Source organism: Erinaceus europaeus, chromosome 12, assembly GCF_950295315.1.
Source record: "Erinaceus europaeus chromosome 12, mEriEur2.1, whole genome shotgun sequence".
NCBI classification, from domain to species: Eukaryota; Metazoa; Chordata; class Mammalia; order Eulipotyphla; family Erinaceidae; genus Erinaceus; species Erinaceus europaeus.
Window position 1 is genome coordinate 86460779 of NC_080173.1, and position 19682 is coordinate 86480460.

The 19682-nt window shown below is 48.3% G+C and overlaps 2 protein-coding genes and 5 non-coding genes across 7 annotated transcripts in view; 4 read left to right on the forward strand and 3 right to left on the reverse strand.

Annotated features, from left to right (window-relative positions):
• The window catches only part of ALOXE3 (arachidonate lipoxygenase 3), a 41862-nt gene extending 31744 nt beyond the window's left edge, over positions 1 to 10118 (reverse strand). The window contains 3 exon segments of the mRNA XM_007522395.2: positions 6021 to 6102; positions 8633 to 8837; positions 9583 to 10118. Coding sequence (XP_007522457.2) covers positions 6021 to 6102; positions 8633 to 8837; positions 9583 to 9729 — 434 coding nt within the window. The 5' untranslated portion in view covers positions 9730 to 10118.
• Positions 10119 to 10891: 773 nt separating this feature from the next.
• Positions 10892 to 10964, forward strand: TRNAK-UUU (transfer RNA lysine (anticodon UUU)). The gene has a single exon. It is a non-coding gene; the product is annotated as a tRNA-Lys (tRNA).
• A 576-nt stretch (positions 10965 to 11540) lies between these two features.
• Positions 11541 to 11612, forward strand: TRNAQ-CUG (transfer RNA glutamine (anticodon CUG)). Its single transcript has one exon. It is a non-coding gene; the product is annotated as a tRNA-Gln (tRNA).
• A 421-nt stretch (positions 11613 to 12033) lies between these two features.
• TRNAL-UAG (transfer RNA leucine (anticodon UAG)) lies at positions 12034 to 12115 on the reverse strand. Its single transcript has one exon. It is a non-coding gene; the product is annotated as a tRNA-Leu (tRNA).
• Positions 12116 to 12646: 531 nt separating this feature from the next.
• Positions 12647 to 12733, forward strand: TRNAR-UCU (transfer RNA arginine (anticodon UCU)). Its single transcript is given in 2 exon segments — positions 12647 to 12683; positions 12698 to 12733. It is a non-coding gene; the product is annotated as a tRNA-Arg (tRNA).
• A 234-nt stretch (positions 12734 to 12967) lies between these two features.
• HES7 (hes family bHLH transcription factor 7) lies at positions 12968 to 16546 on the reverse strand. The gene is made up of 4 exons (XM_060202462.1): positions 16011 to 16546; positions 14757 to 14852; positions 14083 to 14170; positions 12968 to 13785 (listed from the first exon to the last, which is right to left on the reverse strand). Exons 1-4 carry the CDS (start codon positions 16050 to 16052, stop codon positions 13322 to 13324), a joined length of 690 nt encoding a protein of 229 aa, XP_060058445.1. The 5' UTR covers positions 16053 to 16546; the 3' UTR covers positions 12968 to 13321.
• A 1082-nt stretch (positions 16547 to 17628) lies between these two features.
• Positions 17629 to 17699, forward strand: TRNAG-GCC (transfer RNA glycine (anticodon GCC)). The gene has a single exon. It is a non-coding gene; the product is annotated as a tRNA-Gly (tRNA).
• Positions 17700 to 19682: the final 1983 nt, after the last annotated feature.

Genomic DNA, 19682 nt, shown 5'->3' on the forward strand with positions numbered 1-19682 from the left:
GTGATAGAACTATGAATCCACTGCTGGAGGCCAATTTCTCCATTCTATTGGATAGGACAGAAAGAAATGTTGGGGGAGGGTAGAGAAAGAGAGGGCACATAGCATAATGGCTATACAAAAAGACTCGTGCCTGAGGCTCCAAAATCCCAGCTTCAATCCCTCACACCACCATAAGCCAAAGCTTATTTTAAAAAAAAATTTTCTTAATATAAGAATATAAAAAGAGAGAGAATGAAATAGTGGGGGTTGTATTGTTAAATGGGAATCTGGGGAATGTTATGCATGTAAAAAAAAAAAAAAAAGAAGAAGTAGAAACGCAAAGCAGAAATTGACTGAGTTTGGAGTATGGCACCAAAGTAAGAAAGCAGAAGTATACTAGAGTTTACAGTGAGTACCTCCCTAATACTTCCTCTCCACTTTTCCAAGCTTTGGGTCCATGATTGCTCAACAATTTGTTTGGCTTTGTATGTTAACTCTCTTTTCAGTCACCAGGTTCCAGGTGTCATCAGGATGCCGGCCAGACTTCCCTGGATTGAAGACACCACCAATGTGTCCTGGAGCTCAGCTTCCCCAGAGACCCATCCTACTAGGGAAAGAGAGAGGCAGACTGGGAGTATGGACCGACCAGTCAACACCCATGTTCAGCGAGGAAGCAATTACAGAAGCCAGACCTTCTACCTTCTGCAACCCTCAATGACCCTGGGTCCATGCTCCCAGAGGGATAGAGAATGGGAAAGCTATTGGGGGAGGGGGTGGGATATGGAGATTGGGCGGTGGGAATTGTGTGGAGTTGTACCCCTCCTACCCTATGGTTTTGTTAATTAATCCTTTCTTTAATAAAAAAAAAATTAAAAAAAATAAAAATAAAAAAATAAAATATGAATTACAGTTATAAAAAAAAATAAAATAAAAAGAAGGAGAGAGAACTAGGAATGTCAAAGGAGACCACCTAGGACCACAACAAGACCAAAACTACTTTGGGAACCCATCAAGTCATCAGAGCATCCAGAGACCACAGCTCTGCCCAGACCTCCAGCTCTACCTAGTTGAGAAACTTCTCTAAAGAACAAGGAATATCAAAGATCACCTGAGACTGCAACAAGATGAAACTGGGACTACTTTGGGAACCCACCAAGTCACCAGTGAGTGAAAACACATGTGGCTCGTGGACAGAGAGGAGCCTAAGGAGAGATTCCTGGGGCTAAAGCCCATATCTACTCCCAAGCAGCTGGTATCATTCTGGCAGTTTGCCACTTGAGGAGCCACCTCCAGTCTGTTTTACCAACAAAAAGACTGCTGAAGGGAGGTGAGGACTTCCCTAAGGCTCACCAAATGCAACTGTGAGTCTCCGTTGCTACTGCCCTCAGAAGCTGGAGCAGCAAGGGGCAAGCCCTGTGCTGACATGGGGGGTTGGGGGGCAGAGAACTGACCAGGAAACTCAGGAGAAGATCTACACCCCAGTGGGGTGTAGCAGTGGGGCTGTATAGAGGGGGCCTTTCCACGTTATTCTATTGATGAGAACATGATGAATAATTGCCTCAGAACCTACAGACTATAAATGGGACTTGTTTAGAAATTCACAGGACCCAGCAGTGCTGACCGGCTTGGCAGAGAAGCTGAATTGAGCCCAGAGCTTTGGATCCTTGGAGTGTGGGAGTATCTTTGCATAACCACTGTGCTATCTCTCCCCCACCCTGCTTTATCTCTTGGTCAGGAGTGAGGAATTAAACCAAAAAACCTACTTATAGCTTAAAAAAAAAAAAACCTCGAGCTACCATAGCCTACAGGGAAGAAAAAGAACAAAAGAGGCTTTAACAGCCACTGTGCTTCAACTCAGGTATTGAGATAACATTGAACAACTGTTAATTTCCACATCTGTGAACTCATTAAATACCTTACTTAGACACAAGTCAATCCAGGCAAGAGTGATTGGTGGACTGAAAAGTACTGAGAGAAGGACCTCATAACACACTATAACAATGGTTAAACCAAGGAGAAACATTGGAGAAATGAACCAGGACAAAAGTCCAGTTAAAAGCTCCCCACAGGTAGAAGCACAGAAGAATGAGATCAACATCCAAATGCTAAGTGAGGAATTAGTCACAAGAGTGAGGAAGAGTTTGAAAGAATTGTCATCAGAAATGCAGACACAGGGAGTCGGGCGGTGGCACAGCAGGTTAAGCGCACGTGGCGCAAATCGCCAGGACCTGGGTAAGGATCCCAGTTCGAGCCCCCGGTTCCCCACCTGCAGGGGAGTCGCTTCACAAGCAGTGAAGCAGGTCTGCAGGTGTCTGTCTTTCTCTCCTCCTCTCTGTCTTCCCCTCCTCTCTCCATTTCTCTCTGTCCTATCCAACAACAACGACATTAATAACCACAACAATGTTAAACAACAAGGGCAACAAAAAGGAAAATAAATAAATAAGAAATGCAGAAACAACAAATGAGACTCTGAAAGAAAGCACTATCTCAAGGTAGAGAGCTGAAAGCTGAAATCGCTGAGCTAAGAGCACAAATAGCTGAACAAGCTAATACCCTATCAGAACAGGGTAACAAAATGGCTGAGCTACAGAAAACAACAGAGGGAAGAGAGAATAGAGTAAATAAACGAGGCAGAAAACAGAATTAGCAAGGTTGAGGATGAATTAGAGAAAACTAAGAAAGAAGTAAGAGTTCTCAAAAAATAAATTAAGAGATACTGAAAAAAAACAACAGAGACATATGGGATGACCTCAAGAGAAATAATATACACATTATAGGCTTACCAGAGGAAGAAAGAGAGAGAGGGGAAGAAAGCATACTATAGGACATAATAGATGAGAATTTCCCTAGTCTAGACAACATAAAAGACATAAAGGTTCAAGAAGCCCAGAGTGTCCCAAATATAATTAACCCAGACTTAAAGACACTAAGACACAGCATATTTAGAATGGAAAGGAATAAGGATAAAGAAAGGATCCTGAAGGCTTCAAGAGAAAAACAAAGAGTCACTTACAGAGGAAAACCCATAAGATTAGCAGCAGATTTCTCCACACAAACACTACAGGCCAGAAGAGAATGGCAAAATATCTATCAAGTGTTCAATGAAAAGGCTTCAACCAAGACTACTGTATCCTCCTAGACTGCCATTCAGACTAGATAGAGGCATAAAAACCTTCTCTGACAAGCAACAGTTGAAGGAATCAACCATCACCAAGCCTGCCCTGAAGAAGTTCTGAAAGGTCTCCTATAAACAATCAGATCACCATAAACATGCCATTTATCAGAACAATCTAAAAATCTACAATAATGGCATTAAAATATCTTTATTCTATAATATCAATAAATGTTAATGGCCTGAATTCACCTATTAAAAGGCACAAAGCAGGAACATGGATCAGAAAACACAACACAACCATATGTTGTCTGCAGGAATCCCACCTAACTCAACAATACAAACACAGACTCCAAGTGAAAGGATTGAAAACTACCATAAAAGTCAATGGACCACACAAAAAGGGAAGGAACAGCTATGCTCATATCTGACACAATAGACCTTAAAATAAATAAAATTTTAAAAGATAGGGATGGACATTATTTAGTGTTCAAAAGATCAATCAAGAGGACTTTATAATTATCAACATCTATGCACCCAAGGAGAGGCCATCTAAATACATCTACTTGAAAGAGCTACAGCAGTATATTAACAGCAACACAGTAATAGTAGGGGAATTAAACATCCCACTCTGTACTTGACAGATCATCCAGGCAGAAAAAGTCAATAAAGAAATGAAGGAGCAGGGAGTCTGGTGGTAGCACAGCAGGTTAAGCTCTGCAAAGTACAAGGACTGGCATAAAGATCCTGGTTCCAGTCCTTGGCTCCCCACCTGCAGAGGAGTTGCTTCACAAGTGGTGAAGCAGGTCTGCAGGTGTCTATCTTTCTCTCCCCCTCTCTGTCTTCCCCTCCTCTCTCCACTTCTCTCTGTCCTATCCAACAATGACAACATCAATAATAACTACAACAATAAAACAACAAGGGCAATAAAAGGGAACAAATAAATAAATATTGAAAAAAAAAGAAATGAAGGAGCTAAATGAAGAGATAAACTAAAACTATTGGATATTTTCAGAGCAAAAATGCTAATTTCACCATTTTCAGCCTATCTTGGATAGAGCTTGAAGAAATCATGTTAAGTGAAATAAGTCAGAAACAGAAAGATGAATATGGGATGATCTCATTCACAGGCAGAAGTTGAAAAACAAAATCACAAGAGAAAACACTGGGGGCCCGGGGGCCCTGCAGTAGCACAGCCGGCAGTGGCGCAGCGGGTTAAGCACACTTGGCTTGAAATGTAACGATACCGGTTCCATGCCCCAGTTCCCCACCTGTAGGGGAGTTGCTTCAGGAGTAGTGAAGCAGGTCTGTAAGTGTCTATCTTTCTCTTCCCCTCCTCTCTCCATTTCTTTCTGTCTTATCCAAACAACGACGACATCAGTAACTACAACAATAAAACAACAAGGGCAATAAAAAGGAAAATAAATAAATATTTTAAAAGATTTTTTAAAAAAAAAAGGAAGAGAAAAACTAAACAGAACTTGGACAGGAGTTGGTGTATTGCACCAAAGTAAAAGATTCTGGGGTTGGGGGTGGGGGTGGAGTTCATGTCCTGGAACAGGATGGCAGAGGACCTAGTGGGGGTTGCATTGTGTGGAAAAATGAGAAATGTTGTGCGTGTACAAACTATTGTATTTACTGTCGACTGTAAAACATTAATCCCCCAATAAAAAAATGAAGAAGGAGGGGGAGGAGGAGAGAGAAAGACAAACACCTGTAGACCTGCTTCACTGCCTGTGAAGCGGACACCTACAGGTGGGGAGCCAGCGGCTTGATCCCAAAAAAGAAGGAGGAAGAGGAGGAGGAGGAGGAAGGAGAAAGACAGGAGAGGAGGAGAAGGAGAAAAACAGACACCTGCAGACCTGCTTCACCGCCTGTGAAGCGGACCCCCTACAGGTGGGAAGGCAGCAACTCGACCCCGGGTCTGTGCACTTAATTGGGTGCGCCACTATCCGATCCCCTTAACTTTCATTTCTATACTGCTGAATGAGCTATTTCCTAGGTCCCCAAACCTTATATTTTAAAAGCATAACTTCAAATTAAAATTCCCAGGAAGCACCAATTTTCTGGGTAGGTGACAAAGAATTGAAATTTTCTTGGGCTGGGAGGTGGCGCGCTGGGTTAAACGCACATAGTATGAAGCGCAAGGACCAGCGGTAGGATCCGGATTAAGCCCCCCATCCCCGCCCCTTGTCATCAACCCCACCACCACCCATTCTTCACCTGCAGGGTGCTTGCTTCACAAGCGGTGAAGCGGTGACGCGGTCAACAGTTCTCTCTCTCTCTCTCTCTCTCTCTCTCTCTCTCCCCCTCTTTATCTTCCCTTCCCCCTCAATTTCTCTCTGTCCTATCCAAAAAATAGAAAGAAAAAAAAAATGGCCACAAGAGCAGTGGATTCCTAGTACAGGCACCGAGCCTAGCGACAACCCTGGAGGCAATTAATCAATTAATTAATTAAACTGCAAAAAATAAAATATGTTGAAAGAAAGAAAGAGAGAGAGAGAGAGAAAGAAATTTTCTGCCTGAAGCACTGGTCTTCAACTCAGGGTGGTCTTGGAGGATAACATGAATGCCCATACTAGATTAGAGTTGGGTTTGTGCTGAGATTAAGATTATGGCAGATTTGGGAGCAAAACTGAGAAGAAAGTGAACTGGTCAATCCTAGAGTCATTTACAATATCTGAGTCACCAGCCAGGTAGCGAAAGGTTGAGTGTGGATTCCTTGCTGGTAATGGGATACACTTGTTGATCCTCTTAGTCTGGACCTGGGTTTAGGGTTAATTGAGGTTAAGTTTAAATGAGGATCCTGATAAAAGTTAGACTGAAGGTTTAACACAAAGTTAAAACCCAAAATCAGAGTTAGTAATAGTCTGATTAAGACTCAATTCAGAACAAAGACAGAAAAATAAGTTAATTAAATCACCCTTACCGGTAGCAATCCTGTCGGGCCTGGAGTTCTCGTTTCCTGTGATCCAGAAGGAGGGGGAGAGAATCCTGACAAATAGTTCTTGCTGAAGGGAATGAAAATTACTCATTGTATAAGTTTTTGTACAAACTACACCTCCTCTAGCAAACCTCACCTGGACGACCATCTGAGTCCTGGCTTGAAGCCAACCCCTCAACAACACGGGTGGCCCATATCCTTTTGTGAAGTCATCAGTAGAAGATGTCCCTTCTACTCTACCTCACCCCAAAATTAAAATAATATTTTTAGGGAGTCGGGCGGTAGCACAGTGGGTTAAGCGTAGGTAGCGCAAAGTGCAAGGACCAGCATAAGAATCTGGGTTCGAGCCCCGGCTCCCCACCTGCAGGGGGGTCGCTTCACAGGCGGTGAAGCAGGTCTGCAGGTGTCTATCTTTCTCTCCCCCTCTGTCTTCCCCTTCTCTCTCCATTTCTCTCTGTCCTATTCAACAATGATGAAATCAATAACAATAATAACTGCAACAATAAAAAAATAAGGGCAACAAAAGGGAAAATAAATATTTTTAAAATATTTTTTAAAATATTTTATTTATTTATTGATGAGAAAGATAGGAGGAGAGAGAGAAAGAACCAGATATCACTCTGGTACATGTGCTGCCAGGGATTGAACTCAGGACCTCATGCTTGAAAGTCCAATGCTTTATCTACTGCACCACCTCCCGGACCACGAAAATAAATTTTTTTTTTAATAATAATATTTCTAGTTCCTTTCCTGTCTCTCAATCCTTTCCTGGGTTGAAGGCAGAAGGCACACTGTTAGTGCTGTGGGAGGTGGCACAGTGGATAAAGCATTGGACACTCAAACATTCGGTCATGAGTTTGAAGCCTAGCAGCACATGCACCAGGTGGTGTTCTGGTTCTCCTTCTTTCTCTCCCATTAATAAGTAAATAAATAAATAAATAAAATCTTAAAAATAATAATAAAAAAAGAAGGCCCACTGTTCATTTTCCTGTTCTCAGCATCTAGTTTGGAAGTTGGCACTTTAAATGTGACATGCACTTAATAAATGACTGGTGAGCAAACATATTTTGTGAAAAGACAAATGAATATGTCCTAATGATAGGTGTGTGTCTCTCTGTGTGTAAGAATGATATCTGTGTCTTCAGTGATAAATATTGCCCAGAACCACTTCCCCATACCTCAGTGTTTCAGAACTTTAGAGGATGTATATATAATTTTATTGGTTGAGAAAGAGAGAAACTGAGAGGGAGGGGGAAGAGAGAGGGAGAAAGAAAGAGAGAGAGAAACCTGGGGGGCCAAGCAGTGGCACACCTGGTTAAGTGCATACATTATAGTGTGCAAGGATACAGGCTCAAGTCCCTGGTCTCCACCTACAGGGGGAAATCTTTATGAGTGGTGAAACAGTGCTGCAGGTGTCTCTCTCTCCTCCTCTACCTCCCCCTCCCCTCTCAATTTCTGTTTCTATCCAATAGTAAGTAAATGAAAAATAGTTTCAAAAGATTGAAAAAGTGGTTCAGGAGGTGGTGCAGAGATAAGGCTTTGGTCTCTCAAGCATGAGGTCCAGAGTTCGATCCCCGGCAGCACATGTGCAGAGTGATGTCTGGTTCTTTCTCCTTCTATCTTTCTTATAAATAAATAAAATTTTTAAAAAAGATTGAAAAAAGAATTAACAAATAGAGAGAGGAGTGGAGGCTAAATAGCATAATGGTTATGAAAAGAGACTCGTGCTTGAGGCTCCGAAGTCCCAGGTTCAGTCCCCTGAACCACCATAAGCCAGAGCTGAATAGTGCTCTGGTAAACAAAATTAAATTAAATTTTTTTTAATTAATTAGTTTATTTATTCCCTTTTGTTGCCCTTGTTGCAATTATTATTGCTGTGAAGCAACTCCCCTGCAGGAGGGGAGCCGGGGGCTCGAAACAGGATCCTTACGTCGGACCTTGTGCTTTGCGCCACCTGTGCTTAAGCCGCTGCACTACCACCTGACTCCCATAAAAAAATTTTAAGAATAGAAAGAGCAAAGGGGGTGAGGTTCAGACGGTAGCGCAGCGGGTTAAGTGCACGTGGCTCAAAGAGCGCAGACCGGCGGACCGGCGTAAGGATCCAGGTTCGAGCCCTGGCCTCCCCACCTGCAGGGGAGTCGCTTCACAGGTCTGCAGGTGTCTATCTTTCTCTCCCCCTCTCTGTTTTCCCCTCCTCTCTCCAGTTCTCTCTGTCCTATCCAACAATTATGACATCAATAACAATGATAATAACTACAACAATAAAACAAGGGCTACAAAAGGGAAAATAAATAAATAAATTTAAAACAAAAAAAAAAAAAAAGAATAGAAAGAGCTGCAGCACTGCTTGTAAAGTGTCCCACCCTGCAAGTGGAACCTGGGGGCTTGAACCATGGTCCTTGAGCGCTGTAAAACCTGTGATGCACCCCATCCAGCCCCTGAGATTCACCCTTTTTAGAGGTTCATTTCTTCTACCTGGGCGGGGACCGTGGGTGTCTCAGTGCCAGTTACCCTAATCCAACCCTATTTCCTACATCCCAGCCTTTGGAAGACTTCCAACCCTAATCCCAACAGACCAACCCCTGTCTCTGGCCCACCTGTTCCTGGTCGAAGCTCTATGGTGCAGAAACCCTCAATCCACTGATAGCAGGGGAAGTGATAAAAGGTCCCATCAGGAGCAGTGACACAGATGCAGCTACAGTACCAGGAGTCCTTGTGGAATAAAGCATATCGCTCCTTGTGCAGACGCAGCAGCAAGAGCTCCCCCAGTTCTACTGAACAACGCACCTTATACTTCTGCACCTGAGGGGCATCAAGAGAGCAAGCAGGTGATCAGCAAGGAACTACCAGGCCCTCCTTGCATCTTACAACCCATCCTGGCATATAAATCAAGGGGGCCACTACCCATTAGCTCATGCTGTTGTGCTTCTGCTTAGATTAGAAGGGGCCCCTTCAACCATGAATAAGCAGCCATGCCACTTCCTCTCAGTGTGTGAGCAGAGTATGTTCCGGATTTCACTAGCCAGTTTGGCAGCCAGAACTTCTGTGTAGACCACCAGTAAACAAATGGGGGCCTGGCAGGTTCTCCTCCAAAGAAGAATAAACCTAGGCTCTAAGACTGCAAGCAACTTGCCAAAAACCCACCTTCATTTGTGGAACGAGGCAGGAAACCAGGGAGTCCTCTCTCTCTCCTTTCTCTCCATCCATCTCTCTCTCTCTCTCTCTCTCTCTCTCTCGAAACAAAGAGGCAGAGGGAGGGAGTAAAAAAGATAACAGCACCAAAGCATCCTGCAGTCCGTTGGGGGCCAGGCTGGAACCTGGGTGGTGCACATGGCAAAGCAGGAGACTATCCAAGTGAGCTAATCTAGCTGCCAGGGGATTGAACAGTAGAGTTCATCATCCCCAGGAACCTGGGGAATAGGAGATCAGGAGCAGCATCCCAAGTCCTGCAAGATTTGTTGAGTCCTAGTGGAATGACCCTTCCCTCCTTCGGGATCCCGGGCCAACCTTCCTTGGACAGTGGCTTCTCCCCTCTCCCTGTACTCACCGATCCAGGGGTGAAGTCCCTGCCCGGATGATCCAGAACTTGCTTGGGGCTCTCGCCACACGTGCCCACCAGTGTAACCGAAATGCTATCCAGCGTGCCAGCCTTGAAGTAATGGCCAGTGGTCACACACACACGGTACACCGCCATGGTGGGAGGAAAGGAGAAAAGCCCCAAACTTGGACCCTGGCAGCAGGTGGCCTGGAGATGAGCAGCAGGAAGTCCAGGGCTGGGCTTCGGCTTAGCCCTGGGTGGGGGCTGAGGGTTTCTCCCGGATGTTCTTGGGGGCTCTCTCGTAGTCTCTCTCCCCCAAGCTCCCGGCCTAATATCCTGGCTTTTTTACCCTCGCCCACAGCCCTGTGCCCTAATAGTTGTTTGCTTCCCTCTGGCACAGCCGGTCCCTCTGGCTGGCTCACCCAGATGGGTATCTGGAGCTTGGGGCCCATTGGGAAGGGAGGGACCAGAGGATGAGCTGGAGACAAGTGGTGGGTGAGGTAGGTGACGCCTGTAGGATTGAGACACCGCCCTTCTCCAGCTCAGGGGCCACCTGATGCCCTAGGGGGTCCTTGCCCACCCACTCCCTAAACTCCCCCCTCCCTCCCATAACCAAAACTGGGCTAAGAGCACTGGCATTCCTGCATGTGACTCATCTTTATGAATCTACACACAGGTTCGCCACATTCACCGCATGCAAGCGAGTCACACAGGCATCCTCGCACATTCCAGGCAGTAAAACTATTTGACCGTAGTGCGCTCCCTCCCCCCGCCACATACACACACACACACACACACACACACACACACACACACACACACACACACACACACACACACATACACACGATCATTCCCAAGCCAGACCTCTGGCACAGCGAGTCTGTGTCTCCTTTGGAACAGGAATTGACAATACGTAAGGGGACCGACCTATTCCAAAGGCTGAAGTGCATGAGGCGTTAATTCTCAGCCTTCTGAAGGCTGTCAAGAATTGGAGTGTCCAGGGCGCCTGAGATGTAATGGGGACTGGGAAGAAATATTGCCGCAAACGAAGCTGGCAGCGACCCCACGCGGCCAGTTCTAGCATCACATGGTCTCTGCCCCCGCGTTGCGGCCGCGCCAGTGTCCCAAAATCCTAGAGTCTCTAACATACATAAGAAGAAAAAGCCTAGTCAATTGCAATCAAACTTCATCCGCTGCTACCTGCTAAATGAGGGAATCTTCTGAGTACATTTCACAGGCTTCCAATTATTTCTTAGAGGCTGACTCACCACACGTAGAGAACTCTTATAGGAAAAAGAGGAGAACTAGTTCAAGAGCCCGGATAGCTCAGTCGGTAGAGCATCAGACTTTTAATCTGAGGGTCCAGGGTTCAAGTCCCTGTTCGGGCGATAGTAGTTTTAACACTTAGATACATCTATTTTGTGAAAAGCGATTAATATTTGCATTCCTTCGGAAAAAAACGAAACAAATGAAAAGAGAAATTAAGTTGCAGTTACATGGTTTTAAAACACATTGTTATTAAGATGTTACGATTTTTAGTTTTCAGAAAGTAGCAATAGAACTAATGACAGTAGAGGAAAAGCGAGATGTTTAAGAGCAGTTTCAAACGCCAGCCACATGTGTGAATTTAAGTTTTCTAACAGCCACAATTTTAAAAATAGTAAAAATAAACTGGAGATGTTAATTTTAACAGCGTATTTTATTTAACTCAGTGTATCCGAACTCTTATTTTAATATGTAACAATATAAGTTACTAACAACATGTGAACAATCATGTTTGTACTATCTCCTAACTGTAGTGTGGCTTTTACTCTTACATCATATTTCAATTAATATTTCAGACTCTCTATGAAGGTGTCCAACCTATTTAAAAACTGGTTTTTATTTTTATCTTCTGCAAATGTCACAAGCAAAATAAGAATGTCCCTCATATAAATATTTTCAGAAAGCTCACTTACTGAATAGGTTCCATGGTGTAATGGTTAGCACTCTGGACTCTGAATCCAGCGATCCGAGTTCAAATCTCGGTGGAACCTTATGGTTTTCTTAACTCGTGCAGCAACACTTCCATTTATTGTCTTTATCTTAATTTTCTATATTAAACTCCCCTATAGCCCCAGAGAATTTGAAAAAAACCAATTTAAGATTCTGTTCTCTGAGCTTTTACGACTTCATAAGTGGAGCCTTTAGCTCGTTGTTAGGACAGTGAATTACTTAAATATACAGCAAGTAGTACTCATTTTGATAAAAATGCTATTTGGAAACATTATACAGTACATATCGATTGTAGATTACCTCACATTATGTCTTGGCTAGGGAATGAGTTGCAGGCAAGCCCTCTGCTTATAATATCAGAGTAAGGAGGTGATGAGTCTGTCACTAGGAGCCCTCATAAAATATAAGAATAAAATCTTTGGTGAATTACAAGTAATGCATCTTAGATGAAAAACTCACATCTGGCAGCGGTGGGATTCGAACCCACGCCTCCGGAGAGACTGGAGCCTAAATCCAGCGCCTTAGACCGCTCGGCCACGCTACCTAAGTGAGAGATATACTTCCCCATAGCCTTCCTAAGAGACTAGTAGGAAAAGCTAGGTTATAAATAGTTATTTAATATTAGTAGATCTCCTTTGGAAAACATCGTACTCCGGAACACTGCACAACAGATAACGATACAGATAACGGCCTGAAAGGGAAAAATCACCAGCAAGACACAGAATTACAGAAAAAAAGTTTTTTATTTTGATGAATGAGGTCACATCTGGAAGTGGGGGTGCGTCTGGACTGGAAGCATGCCCCAAGCAGTCAGTCGAAACTCTGTACTCGCTCTTTAGCTCGCTAATACTCGGTCTCTCTATCTCGCTACCTCTCTCCGCCAGCTTCTCCTGCCCATGCGCTTCCACGCCAACAGGTTCCAGTGCTTGGAGCCTGCTCCCTCTAGCAGGATCGCCTCTGTGGTCCAAACCTCTTTCCTGACGTCCCCCGCCCAACTCCCGGCTCCCCCTCCCTCTCCCCCAACCCTTTCCCACGCTAGTCCCCTTAAGTCGTGAAATGTCGCCGCCCGCCAGGTGGCTCTGTGGCGCAATGGATAGCGCATTGGACTTCTAGTGATAAAAAAGTAATTCAAAGGTTGTGGGTTCGAATCCCACCAGAGTCGATTTTACTTTAATATTTTCCCCCCACTTTACCTGGACTTTTTTTTCTTTATCTTTTTCTTTTTTTTATCCCCCTAAAGTTTCCCAAGCATTCCTCCTCGTTACCCTATCTCAGAGTTTTCCACCTGGTTTCAATTCCAACCTCAGTCCCCACTCTGCTCTCTTCTTTACTTACCTGTTTACCCCGGGGCTTGGGCCACGGAAAGCCAGACTGGGGGGGGGGGGGAGGGGGGGAGGGAGGAGACAGAAGGAGGAAAGGTGGGCGTGGACACCGATATAAAGGCAGGCCCCTGGCTCGGGGACACACGGGGATTTCATAACCACTTTATTCCATGCACTAAGGACTTGGGAAGGATTGGGACCGGGCTGGGGGACAGAGAAGGTACAATCCTAATGGCAAAGCGGGCAGGGAAAGTGGGACAGGAACCGAGGGAATATATATTTATATAGATACTCTAATATAGACCACATCTCACCCGCGCGCCCCACCGCCCTCCGCAACACCTGCTCTCCCCCACGCCCGGGTCCCTCTGCTGCCCTCGGGCTGGAGTCTCTAGCCCAGCCCCCGCCTCCAGCCCCCCCCCCAAAGCTCAGGGCCAAGGTCTCCAGAAAGCGGGCGGCGGGGGCGGCGGGGCCTTGGGCGCCCCGTCTTGTCTCTGAGGCGGCGGCTGCAGCAGTCCGGTGAGGGGCGCCGGAGTGCGGGGGTCCCCGGCGCGGGGGGAGCAAGGGGACGGGGACCAGGAGCAGCGCGGGCTGGGGGGGCCCTGGTGCACAGGGGGGCGCTGGTGCAGCGCAGGGCCGGGCGGCGGGGCGGCGGGGTCCAGCAGCGGGTGCGGGTGCGGGTGCGGGTGCGGGGCTGGGGGCCTGGGGTCTGCGGGCTCCGGCCGGGGCGGCTTGGGGCGCAGGTAGCAGTGCAGCGCGGACAGGAGCTGGGCGCGGGCGGCGGGGCTGGCGTCGTGCGCGAAGGCCGCCAGGCGGAACAGACACTCGCGGAAGCCGGACAGGTAGCAGCTGGCGAGCACCTCGGCGTCCTGGGCTGGGGGCCGGGGAGCCCCTGGAGCCGCGGTAGCGCGGGCGGCGGGCGCGAGCCCGGGCGGGCGGGCGGGCGGGCGGGGCGGGGGCCCAGCCGCGGCGAGGGAAGGGGCGGGGCGGAGACCCCGACCGGGGAGGCGCACGGACAGAGGCGGGAAGCCAGGTGGACAGACAGCGGGAGAGAACGAGGGAGACACAGAGACAGACACGCGCGGCTGTTATTAACCTCGCCTGGGGCCAGAGCCGGCCTCCCCCAAGCCCGCGGTCCACCGCGGGGACCCCGGCCCGCCTCCCGCCGCCGCCCCACCCCGCGCTGTACCCGGGGGCTCCACCCGGCTGCGCTCCCTCAAGTAGCCCACGGCGAACTCCAGGATCTCTGCTTTCTCCAGCTTCGGGTTCCGGAGGTTCTACAGATGGGAGGGGAGGGCACAGAGACAGAAAGGGGTGGGGAGAGAGGGGGAAAGTGGCAGGGGGAAGAAGGGAGGGAGATGCGGGAGCTGGGGCAGCCCCCCTCGCGTGGGTGCGTGACCCGCCGAGCGCGCGAAGGATGCGGGATGGTGATGACCTGGAGAGGTCCTGGCCCACCCTGAGACGAGACGGTCCAGCCCCAGGGGAGGCAGCCTGGGGACACCCGTCCCGGGGAGAAACTCACCACCCCTCCTGCGGCTGATTTCTGTTTGATTTTGAGGGGGGAGCAGGAGGGGAAACTGAGGCAGGAATGCACTGACCCAAAGATAGACCGTGACGGACCTTGGGCGTGGACTTTACAGAGCCGGCGGTGAGATTGACAGGCCCGAGAGGCGGAGGAGGGAGGGGGCGATAACGGGTTCTAGTGGGAAGGGAGTCGGGGAGGGGTCTGGGAAGGGATTCCCAGAGCGGGACTGAGATCAGAATACCTGGGGCCAGTGCATTATAATTAGACCCCATCCCAGAGAAGAGTCCCGGACTGGAGGACCAGATGCGTGAGGGTCCTGCTCTGGTGGAAGGACTGACCTGGTCCCGGGTCCGCTCCAGCAGCAGCAGCCTCAGCTCCTCCAGGCTGCGGTTAATGCGGTCCCGGCGCCGCTTCTCCACCAGCGGCTTCAGCATCTGCGACCCGCAAGAAAGGGAGAGCGGGCCGACCCCACCAAGGCTCAGCGCGGCCCGCCGGCGTCTGAATCCCACAGCTGGGACAGTCGCGTCTCCACCCCTCACCCCCTACACCACACACACACACACACACACACACACACACACACACACACACACACACCTGAGAGCCCAGAGTCCCAACAAAGATCCCTCTGGGCTCCCCCTTCTATCACCCCTAGAGTCTTGTCCTCCCTTCTCCCCACTTTTGTCTCTCCTCTTTATTCACTACGTCTCTGTCTTGTGTAGTGTCTGTCTCTCTCTTTACTTTGCGCCCAGCCACGTGGGCCACCTGGGACGGGGCTCAGAGCTGGCAGCCCTGAGAGTAGGAAGGGAGATGCCCAGCACCTCTCCTCTTCTCGCTATAACCCTTCTAAAATCTCCCAGCAGGTCTCCAATCAGTGCTCTCCAGGCCTTCTCCATAAAAACTACACTAGGCTCCCTGGACTGAAGACCCCACCAATGCGTCCCGGAGCTCCGCTTCCCCAGAGACTCACCCTACTAGGGAAAGAGAGAGGCAGACTGGGAGTATGGATCGACCAGTCAATGCCCATGTTCAGCTGGGAAGCAATTACAGAAGCCAGACTTCCCACATTCTGCAACCCACAACGACCCTGGGTCCATGCTCCCAGAGGGATAGAGAATGGGAAAGCTATTGGGGAGGGGATGGGATATGGAGATTGGGTGGCAGGAATTGTGTGGAGTTGTACCCCCCCCCATCCTATGATTTTGTTAATGTCTCCTTTCTCAAATTAAAAAAAAAACAAAAAAAACTACAATAGGTGAGGCCCCAGACACGCCCGCAAGGAGCTCTTTTCTCATTTTACTTTTTGTTTGCTTCCAACCTCTTTCCTCAGTTCTGTTCTCTAGTGTATTTTATTAAAAAAAAAAAAAAAAAAAAAAAAGTCCAGCCCTTCCCTCTAGCCTCAAGGTGCAAACTCCCATTTAGCAAGCCCCAGACCTGCCTTTCTGAGGTCCTGTTCTGACCCTGTTTCTTTCACTGTTATCTTACACTCCAGTTTCTGGCTCCTTAGGTCCCTAGGACAGCTCTCCCCCCTTTCAGTCAGTTTCATCTCAGGAAAGCAGTCCCCTGAAAGAACCTCCACTCCAGCCTCTCACCTTCGAACCGTCCCTATTTTCCGCTCGATCCCGGGTAACCATCGCTCCTCCTGACCCTGGTATAGACCGAATCTCTGCTTGTCTTGGGCCTTATATCCAGTGGGCTGCAGGGTGAGGAGAGTGCGCCTGTCCCGCCCCTTCAGCTCTAGCACCCTGCCCAGCTAGGCCCGGGCACGAGGCTCCCGGAAAGGGGGAAAGGGGAGGAGTGGAAGGGGGAGGAGGGAAGGTGGAAAGGGTCAGGGAGTGAGGGAAATGATGGGTGAACGCAACACCGGCTGGTTTAAGGACCATAAGGCTGTATAATGAGGCGGAACCCCGCTGAACACAAGGGGTGATTGGGAAAGTTCCAGTAGTCTGGAGACAAAAGTTCTGAATTTCCCCTAGATTCACTGTTTTCTTGGGATTTCATTGTACCTCAACTAATTATGAAATAAAAGCATCCTTCAGTACTCTGACTGAATCTTAACTCATTCAAACAAAGTGTGTCTATTACGTGGGACAGTGAGTGATCTGAGTGTGCTGAGCAGATCTATTTAATTCTCTGAGGGTCTGTTGGCTGTTTGAAGGTGAATGGAGAGCATTGTTCTAAGTCTGTTGAGTTCAGTTGTTCCAACATCTACACTGGTCTAAGCCTGGACCATTCATACTGAGATATGCACTACAAGTCTAGCTCGTACCTGCAGGATTTAGTAAAAAAAAATATAAATATAAATATAAAAATTCAGGATTATTTATAAAGCAGAGTGAAGTAGGTCCTGGAGAAAATGTCTCCCTGAGAGATGACTGGACTTGTTTTGGGGTTGGGTGGATCTCAAAGAAGAGGTAGCATAGGTTTGAAGCATTGGGTAGAAGGTGGAGAGATCCTGTGCTCCAGGGGACCTCTCCTGACTGTAGGGGATCGTGAAGCAGGCACTTTCCTTAAAGGGATTCTAAAATGGGACCAACAACCTCGTCAAACCCAGAGCATAACCCATTGAAGAATGGTGTGTCAAAGCTCTGAGACTTCAGGCCAAAGTGCCTGGGGAGATAAAAAGCAGAGATCTAACAAAACATAAGAGTGCGGGGACATGGAAAGAGAGAGATACAAACCTAGTAAGAAGCTAACTGCAGAGTGAGAAAAGAATGGAGCTTCCTCCAGCTCTCCCAGTACCCCTCAACACCTTGGTTGGTTTTGTTGTTATTTTTCATAGTCTGCCTTACCAAAGCCTGAGCTGGAGGGACAGACACCTTGGGAAGGGAGCTCCCATTTGGAATAGGAGCCCCAGCACACCCATCCACTTCCCCCTATCTGGACCAAATGGGAGAGCAGATGTGTGCCCCACAGCAGCCTCAGCCACCCCCCTCCTTGGGAACCTGGTCTCGAGTTGAGTTTTTCTCACCTGCACGCGAGGCTCGGGGCTCAGGGCTGTTAGCACCCGGGTGTGGGGCCGCCCCTGGCCATATGGGGCGACTTTATGGCTTAGTGACCGGATCCGGGAGGGAGAAAGGGTAGTTTAATGCCCCACCCACGTCTGTTACCAGAGGCCGCGCCTCCGCTGAATCTCTGCTCTGCATCGTTTGCTGCAGCGTCATCATCTCAGAACTCAGATACCTTTACCAAACTTCTTGCTTTATGGCTGCATTGGTGGTTCAGTGGTAGAATTCTCGCCTGCCACGCGGGAGGCCCGGGTTCGATTCCCGGCCAATGCATAGTGTACCTTTTCTTTCTAAAAAGGATTATAAATTTAATCGTGTATATGAGAAGTATCTGGGACAATTTTGCCAAGCATTGTTCTTTAGATGAATTCTTCTGTCGCAGACTTCAAGAGTCTGGATGGAGACCTTTATTACATGCTTCCTCTCTTCCTCTCTCGGGCCTCCCTTTCACCGCTAGCTTCCTGTTCTCCGGACACCTCCCCTCCAACCCACCCTGCACCTTCTCCAGGCGTGACCCTGAGAAAGGACCCTGCGGTTTGATCCCTTCCCCGGGGGTCCTGTTCCCCCTCTGTGTGCGAGGAGCGAGGTCTTCCCGCCCTCACACTCTAAACCCTTCCCTCCCCCGCCCACAGCATTTCTCTCTTTTTCTGTTTTCTCCAGAGCACGTCTTCTTTTTCTAAGTCTATGACTCTCTGCCTTCTCTGCTTTCCTCGAAGCACGTCTATCTGTATTCTTAATTCAGTCTGTCCGAATCTCTTAGGAACTTCTGTCCTGGGTCTTGGTTCTCTCTGCACCGCTGCCTCCGAACTCTGCTGCACTCCTTTTTGCGTCTGCGACTGGATCTCTGGATCTCTGGAATCGCTTCTGTCTCTCCGGGTCTCTGTAGCCTCTGCGCTCCCACGCTCCGGCCATCCCTTGGGAAGCGCGCTCACACCTCCGGGTTCCTGTCACCTCCCGCCCGCCCCTTCCGCGCCGCTTTGATGCAGCACGCGTCGGGCCTGCGGGAGGGCGCACCAGCCAGCTGCCGCGGCCACATGTGAAGGGGATGGCCCCTGCCGCCCCCCCGCCCCCCCTTGCTTGCCTAGCTGACTTTCCGGCGCACTCGGCCTACCTCGGGGCCCTCCTACTGACATGACAGTCTCCGGGTGCTGCCTGACTTCTTTCTACCTGAAGCCAGCAGTTTTTTCTTTTTCTCTTTCTTTCTTTCCTTCCTTCCTTCCTTCCTTCCTTCCTTCCTTCCTTCCTTCCTTCCTTCCTTCTTTCTTTCTCTCTCTCTCCTTTCTTTCTTTCTTCCTTTCTCTTTCTTTCGCTCTTGCTCTCTCCTTTTCTTTCTTTCTCTTCAGGGTTATTGCTGGGACTCAGTGCCTGCACTACGAATCCACTGCTCCTGGAGGCCATTTTTTCCCTTTTATTGCCCTTGTTGTTTAAGTAGTGGTTTTTCTGAGCCTAGATCTGTGTAGTCTTTCCCAGTCTCTCTGGTCTGTGTCTTGGTTTCTGGGCTGTGTATCTTGTCTAGGAGGTGGAGTGTGGTTTCCATCTATGCAGACCAAGATGTGAGTCTCAGCCTCTCTTCCTCTCTTCTGTTCTCTCTTGCTCCTGAATTATGTCAATAGTCAGGAATGCCCTTTCATGGACTCCAAGCAGAGACGGTGACCCCTAGAAAACAATGGTGCAATAACCTGGGCACCTACACATCTATGTGGCCAGTTGCTGTATTACTCACTCAACCAAGATTTACAACGTATTTTTTTAGTGGGGAATTAATGTTTTACATTCAACAGTAAGTACAATAGTTTGTACATGCAGAACATTCCCCAGTTTCCCATATAACAGGACAACCCCCACTAGGTCCTCTGTCATCCTTCTTTTACAACGTATTTTTAATGTGCCGAATGTGGTTGGGAATTGAAGGTACATTTGGTCTGGGCTCTTCCTGAAGTTTACATTATAGTTGCAGGGTGCTGGGCAGAAAATGAATAAGAAAACAGAAAATAACTCCAGATGGTTGTAAAGCTATGGGAACAGGGACCACTGGAAGTGACAATGACTTGAGAGTGAAGTGTTACTTTGCAGTCTCTTGGTGGTCAGAGATTGCCTCTGTGAGGAGGTGATATTTGAGCACAGCTCAGTGAGCCAAAAGGAACAGCAGGTGCAAAGACTCTGAAGCAGAAACAGGCTTTACTGGTGAGAGACAGAGGGCCAGTGTCCCGTGAGGGACAATTTGGAGCACAGCAGAGATGAGAAGAGATATCCCAT